General features: G+C 42.6%; 1 protein-coding gene across 1 annotated transcript; it reads left to right on the top strand.

Moving 5' to 3' along the window:
* The first annotated feature begins 3,615 nt into the window (after positions 1–3,615).
* Positions 3,616–8,655, top strand: LOC138491816 (platelet glycoprotein V-like). The gene has a single exon (XM_069618568.1). The coding sequence runs from the start codon at positions 3,625–3,627 to the stop codon at positions 5,617–5,619; it is 1,995 nt and encodes a 664-aa protein (XP_069474669.1). The 5' UTR covers positions 3,616–3,624; the 3' UTR covers positions 5,620–8,655.
* The last annotated feature ends 495 nt before the right edge of the window (positions 8,656–9,150 follow it).

The raw sequence follows: 9,150 nt of genomic DNA, 5'->3' as shown, positions 1-9,150 counted from the left end.
AAAGGAAAGATAACATTTCTAACAGAACTGTATAACATTGCCCAGCAAAGACCTATTGCTCAGGCATGCCTGTACTGCCAAGGCTAGAATCGGCCATGGAGTACCAGGTAGGTGGGGTCTGCAACAGGCCGGTTCCCAGTGTCAACTTGCGGTGGGCAAAAAAGGGTAGCAGTGGGAAACTGAGCCTTTTGCTCCTACTGAACAAAAAGATACTTTTGAAGCGGTGTCGGCTATGATTATTGCAGACAGTATGATGGGCCTATGAATTGTTTGGCGCCCAGATTCAGGGCGTGTCATAGTGTCACCTTAAATCTCACAAAAACAGTAAGACTTGACGAGGGCATCAAAGTAACACAAAGCATAAGGAGGTCTGTTAATGCAAGGCATTCGTTCAGGTTGTCAGTGCCGTTTTTGTTAGCCAGGTTGTTGTGATCCATCCACATGATGGCTGTCGCAGGACTTTCAAGAAATTGAGATGTGTTGTAGATGATCTTCAGTGTGTCAGGGTACATAAGCATATATTTAAGACACAATTGTCGGAGCCTTGTCTTTATCGGCACAAAGGAGTTCCTGGCTCTCTGGACCGTAGGTGTGTAGTCGGGGTGTATTGCGATCCTGAAGCTAACCCTATGTATGTCACCGCCTTCACTGGAGTGTTTAAGGATCACTTCTCTGTCATGCAAATTTAGGATCCTGGCTATAATTGTCCTTGGGTGGGATCCTTATCGAGGTTCTGCGTGTTTCCGAGTCCGATTTCTGTCGGAGAAGCACTGATTCAGTTGGCGCCACTTTCCCCTGTCTGTCGGTGCAGTCAGCTGCAAAAATGGCACATTTATTATTGCTGCAGCAAAGATCGTTATAGGATCTTGGCAGGAGCATTGGGAAGTCCAGACCTCACTGCATGTGCTCGGGCCACGCCCCTTCTAAACATGTATCTTTTAGTGTATATGAATACCTAGATGCAAAGAAATAAATATTACAACATTTCTGTTTATCAGTTAAAACATATTTGTACTCACTTATAAAATACTCTCATTGGGAAATGGACTTACATTTTTTACTCCCTAAAAAAACATTTAACTCCCAACTTTAAAAATTAGGGAGTAAAATCCTCGCACTGCCAAATCTGATCTGGAGCACTGGTAATACCCTAGCAAAGGGCGGTATGGGCACTCTACCATTGCTGATAAAGTAACGCCCTATGCCAGGGGAATAAAAACTGCTCACTGCAAAGCAAATTCTATTTATAACACAAAGTACCTAGGAAGGTGGCCTGCAGCCTGAAGGAGTAAATGGGCCTCATTAGAGGTTTGGCGGTATTTCAGTGCTAAATCCACAGAAATACTGCTAAAATGAATTACCGTTATTGCCACTTGCTCCAGTGGATTTACTGTGGTATTACAAGTGGCGGTAGGCGGTGTAAGTCCCCATTTTCCGGAGTCCATAGTACTCCCTGGGTATTTCAGTGGAATTACCACCAGCAGTAATTCTGCCGCTTGTGATTCCAGCTTTTTATTTGTGCCAATTTTTGGCAGTACGTTGGAGGATTTATCTCCAGCAATTTGCTGGAGGCAAATCCCCCATCTTACCATCAAAGTTGTCGCCAGCGGTGCAGTAATGCGGCGGCGATGCAGTGCTGGGAATGCACAGCTCTACCACAGTTTTTAACCACATAGCCATACTCTTAATGAGGCCCATTATATGGACCAAGAGGAAACCGAGAGAACCCAGAAATGTGCTGAGTGCTATATCCCTGAGACGGTGAGTGAAGCGCTAAGCAAGTTGGGACCTTTGTCCCAGGGTCGGAGTGTTGTAGATTAGTGATCCCATTCCGGGGCAGTTGGTCCTTTCAAGTAAGCCTGTCACGTTCTAGTTCTTTGGAGAAAGTGTTTATAAGCAGTGTGTTCCGCTTCCATGACTTGTACTTCAAGAATATTGACCACAGCGCCACATTCCTTGGACTATATTGTCGTCCTGTATCTAATCTCCCGGATGCATGAATTGCATTAGCAGACATCTGACTTGCCACTTCCGGTGTATCCATGTGAATTAACACAACCCCTGTTCTCAAGTGGGCTCAGTGTCGTTGGTCTTCCTTTCTTGTGATGGGCGAAATGAGGTACGTTTCCAGGGCATGTTCAACCTGTTTCATTTCTATATTAAACACAGAATGTGTAGCATGCACACGCGTTTCTGAATTATAATTGTCTCCAATAATGAGGTATAATGTTTTGTACATCAAAAGCCTGATTTCTTACTTTAAAAATAATATTGAGGAGAAATTAGCAAATGCACCCTGATCATGATAAAATCCCTTTAGAGTTTGAAGATCAGGTTACAGGTTAAGAATTGTAGGTTTTCACACTGCACCGTGAATAATTTTTCCAGTTAACTGGTGAACTCTTACCAGTTCTAATGTTCTGGTTAAATGTTTGGGGAATTTTACAGCTGAACAAATGTATGCCATGTGTTTTGTATCGGGTAAAGGCTCTCTTTATAAACCTTAGCTACAAAAATGATGACATTTTATTTGTGAGAAATGTCTTCTGCTGGCCACAATTGTGTCTATTGTAAATGGAAGGTTTTTTTTTAATTCTGTTTGGGATGTTTGACAAACTGATGAATGGTACTACATGTGCATTGCTCTGTCTAGTAAAATAGCTCAGTGGTTTGAGCAGCTACCTACAGACTCGCCACTTCACTACTTGCAGACAGAGCATGGTCGACATTCCACCCCTCCCCCATTCTTCCGAGGGGGACAATCCAGTGCCATTTATTAGGGGGATGAGTGCACCCATAATTCAATCCCTCGGAGACCTCTTAGTGCATTACATATGCATATAAAGTGGTATTATGTATGTATAAAAAAGGTGCATGGACACATCTCTTGACAAATGCATTGCAAAGCAGCATTGCAATTTAGAAAGTACCTGCTGGTGTGTCTGATCGTCGTTATGGTAATGTCCCACGCTTTGCTCTCAACTCTTTTGAGTTGAGAGTTCATACACTACAAAACGCAAAGTAGATTTCAATTTTCGCAAGGACTGCTTTACCTAGAGTTGATCTTCAATTCAGAAGGAGTGGATAATGTAGCCTACTGGCCCCTCCAATGACCGAAAAGATGGCGAGTTAGACCCCGCCACCCAACCTCCAGTTCTTTGATGTTGCATAACATTTTAAAACACCCAAGCTCAACTGCAGGTAGAGTGACACTTAAAACAAAAATGAAAATGTTACACCTTTGATTTACGTCTGCAGTGATATGATCTTGAAAACAGTGTACCCAAAAAGTGGAGTACCTCCGCCCCATGAGTTCTAGGGTTTTGGTTACTTTATGTATATAGGTGCAAAGTCACATTTTTGTTTCTTGCTGAAGGTGTGTGTGATATGCATTTGAGGCAGGACATGTCACGCGTGGGTAGCCACTGTACCCCATGGTTTATAAATTAACGGTCTAATGATCCATGCATGCAGGGATTTGGGTGGTTGTGCGAAGGTGAATTTTAGCAGGTGACTTCTGATTTGTGGAGTGTGTGTGTGTAAGTTGTATGCTATCACATGTCAAGAATTTTTTTTAATCAATTACTAAATTGAACTTGTTCATGTTTCAGGTGTTCTTCTGGGATGTTTCTTTTGTCACTGTTCTCCATATTGTTTCAGCTTTTGCAGCACGTGAATGGCCTGTACTGCCCAGCTCAATGTGACTGTACTGTGAAAGACTCTGTACGTTGCCTCAGCCCGGGTATCACAGACATTGACTCATTAGGACTGCCTAAAAATGTGACCTACGTTCTAATTGCTGGTACAAGTGTTTCTCAACTCAACGACAATTGCTTTCGCAAAATGCCCGTTGTGCTGCGTCTCCTTTTGGAGTCTAACCAAATCGCTACAGTTACACCAGGAGCCTTCCGTGATTTGGTAGAACTAAAGACACTAAGATTGACACACAATCGGCTAAGTTTACTTCCACCTGGGTTGTTTGATGCGCTAACCCGTCTTGAACAATTATTTCTCGACCAAAATAGTCTTACACACGTTGAACAGAATATTTTCAACCAGCTGATTAACTTAAAAGAGCTTAATTTAAATAAAAATAGACTAAACCTGCTGCCAGAAAGATTATTCCACAATCTTGTCAAGCTAAAAACACTCAATTTATCACGGAACAACTTGGAGTCCCTGCCTTTAACCATATTTACCATGTTAAAAAGCCTTGAGAAACTCTTTCTCTATGAAAATAAACTTACAGTACTCCAATCCAAGATATTTGAAAACCTTGAGGAATTGATTGAGCTAAATTTTTTCTCAAATAAAATTGAAGTAATTGCCCCAGACGTGTTTAATCATCTCAATAAGCTGGAAGTTTTGAAGTTCTCAAAGAACAAACTCCAGTCATTACCTTCTGGGCTCCTTCTTCATTTGCCTAACTTGACCTCATTGACACTCCATGAAAATCCTTTCAAAGAACTCCCGGATGTATTATTTGGAGTGATGCAGAGGATCACCAAACTCTGGATCTATAAGACTGAACTTTCCACTGTTCCAAACTTTGTGTTCAGTAACCTTACTAACTTGAATCTTCTTGTGCTGACCCTAAATCCTAGGCTTATCTCCCTTCCGAGCAATGTGTTTAGTGGTCTTGGTGCACTTCAAGAACTTTCGCTCCATACAAATAATCTCACTGCACTTGATGAGAACCTCTTCAATGATCTTCACAACCTACGGATTCTTGCCCTTTACAGCAATAATGTGAGAAGTCTTCCTGGAAACCTTTTGAGACCTCTGGCAAATCTTGAAAAGATCAACCTAAATGACACCAAACTTGAAAACCTTCCAGGAGATGTCTTTGACTCTTTGCCGAGATTACAAGAGGTCCAGCTCCAAAACAACCCATGGCGATGCAACTGTGATATTGAGGACTTCAAGGGCTGGCTCCTAACGAATCGGAACATTGTGAAGGATCCCATGCTGCTAACTTGTGACCGCCCATTGCTGTTGCGAAATGTTCCACTTTTGTTAACCGATCGCTTTCTGTGCCCGTTTTCAACGAGTGGACCTATCTTCGAATATACTTCATTGGAAACTATGTTCAGTTCTGCAACTGACCAGCCTGACTTCAAAACAATGCCCACTTCTGGTCATGAGCAAACGACAGAGGTCACAACTGCAACTACAATAACTGTTCAGGAGACAACTATCAAGGGATTGAATCAACTTGCAATGCACACAAGGATAAATACAGCTTCGACAAATTCTGTCAAAAGCTCACATTTTATTCTTGCCACTAAAAAATTCACCAGTCACACTGACACTTACCAAACTGTGTATCTTGCCGAAACCACGCACCACACCACTGAAACCACAAGCATAGGTATTGAAAACGTAAGTCCAAGTTCACCTTCGTATCCTGGCTCAACCAGCTTGGAAAAAGGAGGATACATTTTTTACTTCAAAGCTCCGTTCAGTACATTGTTTTTTTACCTCTACCTCCTTTCTATAGCTGGGCAGGTCATCGCCATCTTCATAGTCATCTATGTTTTGTACAAAATTAACCACTGGGTCCACGTGCATAGCTTTCCCCTTCCTGTAGTGCTGTTAAACATGTCAGGGCACAGTTAAAGAAGAAACTTCTGTCACAATTTGCTCCCTTCGCTCCCGTTCCCACCCCTTGAGGTCATGATTTGGGGTTTATTCCCTACTGGACTTTCCTTCCGAAACCTTATGCTACAGTGCTGTGATGAATTGGGAGTGCGAAATCCTTATTTTCCAAGCTACTTCCCTTCCTGATCCATTCCAGGTTTTTGGCAGCCAGTATGCTGCTTTAATCAAATGACTCCCAGAATGCCTGGCCCACAGCTTCATCTCCACCCTTGTAGGACAAGGCTGGGTGGAGGATAGGCAACACCCGTGGCTGCAGGTGCAGCAAGCAGCACACCTGCGGTGTGTGCTCTTTAAGCATGTTTAAAAACCTCAGTTTGCTTCAGTCCAGGGCTGGTCATTGATGCAGTGTTCCTGTTTGTGACTGGTCCCTTGTTTCTGATTCTTAGCCTCGTGCCTAGTTCCAATTGTCTATTCCTTGTTCCTTATCCCTGGATTTCGAATTTATGTGCTTAATTGATTTCTGCTTCCCAGATTCCCTTTCTGTCTTCCTCTGTTTGCAGGCAGCATTTCTCAGTGCTTTCCCGTTTGGTGCAGCCCAGTTTGCCTGTGTTCTATATTTCTTTGACTTTGTCCTTTGCTTCTGTAAACCTTGATGCTTTAGTATTTCCTCTTTATAGATTAGCTTCCTGCCTTTTTCCTTGGATGGGTGGGGGACGTTTGCCTTTGTAATTTCGTGTTTCCCTGCTCCTGTTCCTTACTGTCTCTTGGAATCCATTCCATGTTTTCCCTTGCACTTCTGCATTTATTTCCCATTGATTATTAGGTTTGGTGTGCTGTTGTAGCTAGCTCCTGTGTGAATGCCTATGTTTTCCTCACTATTCTGTAATCACTATTCCTTCTTGCCCCTTGTCTTGAGTCTTATGTATTTAGTTATCCTCCCATTGCTGTTATAACCTTTCTGGGTCCCTGTTTGATCAACAGGGTTCGTGGGCTTGCTGACATTCAAGTGGTATTTCTCGTCCTCGTGAGTACTGTTTTTAAGTTTCCTTATTCAATACCATCAAGAGTGTTAGCTCACAGATCCTGTCGTTGCTTGCCCTCTAGGTGGGCTTAGCGCTGTCAGTACCTGTAACAGCAATTGTGGGTAAGGAGCTTGCCGACTTTCCTTGCAGTCATAAGGAGCTTCTAAGTGCTTACCCCACATCCCTTTCATATATTTGAATTGTTGTCACACTCTGTTTGCACTCCTGGGTTTTAGTATACATGAGTCTTGGTTCCTGTGTGCATGTTTTTTGACTCAAAGCTATTCACTGTGTGATTTTGTGCACATTTCCCTTGCCATATTCACTGCCTTTGTCCTTACCTGACAACTCCATCAATGCTCAATTAACAATTTTTCAATAACCAATTTAATGATTGAACATACACTAGAAAGCCAACATTCCCACGATAGTCTATACGAGGCGTAGCTGAGATCAAGTCCTCATAGATCCTGCTCTAGAAGAGATATCCATTGTGAAGTACTGCCTAGGAGCATTGGGGGTGGTTTGTTGATCACATGCCATTTTCAACTCTTTGAAACGGATCATGTGTTGTGAAGTGTGTAAATGCGCCATAACGAATATTTCTCAGTAGGATTTGTTCAGAGCAAAGCCGAACCAAACCTCTGCAGCATGTCATCGCATTTCACAAAAAATGTTTAAAGTTTTGTTCCATTGCATTCCCAACATCACTGTCCAACTCCAGCCTCGAGGGTCGGGACCCTGACAGGTTTTCAGTATATCCCTCATTAATATTCATGAGGAAAAATGTGCATACATCTAAAATCACTATATGCAAATTTATTGCATTAATATTGATGAGGGGTATCTTGAAAACCCGACATGGATCTGGCCATCGAGTCCTAGAGTTGGACAACCCTGGTCTAGATACCGCTGGTAGGGGCAGAGTACGCAACTCTACAGATAAGCACTCTGATAGTACTATGGTTGCGATTTGGCACAGTGTAAAAGCTTATTAACAGAACATTTTGAACGCGCTGAAGCTGAGATCATGGAGGCACTCCCTGCGGCAGATATGACTATTCAGATACCAACTCAGGCAACGTGATACTGAAAGGGTTGCACGAGGCGTTGCCAACACAGTCCAAAGGATCTCATTATATAGAAGTGGCGTGGGAGTAGGAAGAAGGGCTTGTCATTGTCAAAAAACACTTCAAGGTGCCGCCTGTTTTCTACAAGCAATTTAAATTCAAGGTATTTGTCTAAAGACATACATGCGCGAATGTCATTCAATTTCAACCCCATTTACTAAACACAGGTGTCATTAACCACAATTTTACCATAATGGCATCTGGAAACAATTGAAACTTCTGCATACAGCAATTCACAAATTCCACCTGCAAACACATACTGCCATACTCTACTTTGTAGAAGTAGGTGACTTTAAACATTATTTGAACGCCTGCAGGAAGTCTGATACCTTGACTCACATATTTCTTTGACATTGGCGTAAATACTTTGGTTTGAAATTATAAAATAGACCTGAGTGGTCACAGCAACCATGCTTGCATTTTAGCCTACATTTTCATATTGTAAATCCAGCAAAAGCTCTTTACAGATTTCAGTAATTTACCTCATAGGTGATTTGGACTTTAATTAATTGATATCAGGTCTTCTTTAAGAAGTGAGGAATTGGGGTTAGATAGTATTTTAGGTTTCCCCTTCGGTGTGGAGTAAGAAAATATTAGAAGGGGGATTGGGGTAAGCAGGGTGCAGAAAGAGTTGAGTGAGCCCAGGCCAGAAGACTTTAAAGCTGTTTCAGTGGCTTTACTCGCCCCCATCACGGATCCTTGGTTTCCTTTATGGCGAGGCCCCCCAAAAAAGAATCCCAGTCCTTAGTGCTTGATGGCTGTGGTCTGCAGCTACTTAAAAGCGAGTAATCCAGCTGTCATGAGCTATTTTTCTCCCATGCGCCGTGTGTTTCGCAGCTCATCCCTGATGAAGCATTGCCGATATTTTGTGCTGTTTTTAGTATGATTTCAGGCCCCCAGCAATAAGCTTTGGGGGAAGTTAATGTTACTTTCTGGTCTAGCTTTTTTGCTCTTTTTCACTATTGGGTGTTTTGTGGGGAATAGGTGAGCCCCTTCCCCCGCCTCCAAGATCTTGCATAAGAACTGCGGAAGCCATGAATCTCGGGAAGAGAGTGGGAAGGCATGGGTTCAAATCCTGCCACTGCATGACCTGTCTGCAATGAATAAACCCAGGAAATGCTGAGGTGCAGTGTCGTGTGCAAGAGGATGTGTGTGTGTGTGTGCTGCACAGTTCTACAGGTGTGGATTGCTGCACAGTGAGTGCAGTGCAGCAGAGGGAGGAGCATGTATATGAGCTCAAATTGCTAACTCGGCACATAGACATCTTAAAAGAATTAAAGTTTATTGAAGCAACTTCAGCAAAGGTAATATTAAGTTACAACTTTTTTTTTTTAAAGTGAAAGGGATATAACTTAACAGATTTCCCTTTCCTTCTCCAATGACAGACAGCACACGGT

This window comes from Ambystoma mexicanum, chromosome 10, assembly GCF_040938575.1.
Source record: "Ambystoma mexicanum isolate Mex_15411 chromosome 10, UKY_AmexF1_1, whole genome shotgun sequence".
Lineage (NCBI taxonomy): Eukaryota > Metazoa > Chordata > Amphibia > Caudata > Ambystomatidae > Ambystoma > Ambystoma mexicanum.
Note: the sequence above shows the minus strand (reverse complement) of the source record. Positions and strands in the feature narration are given on the sequence as shown.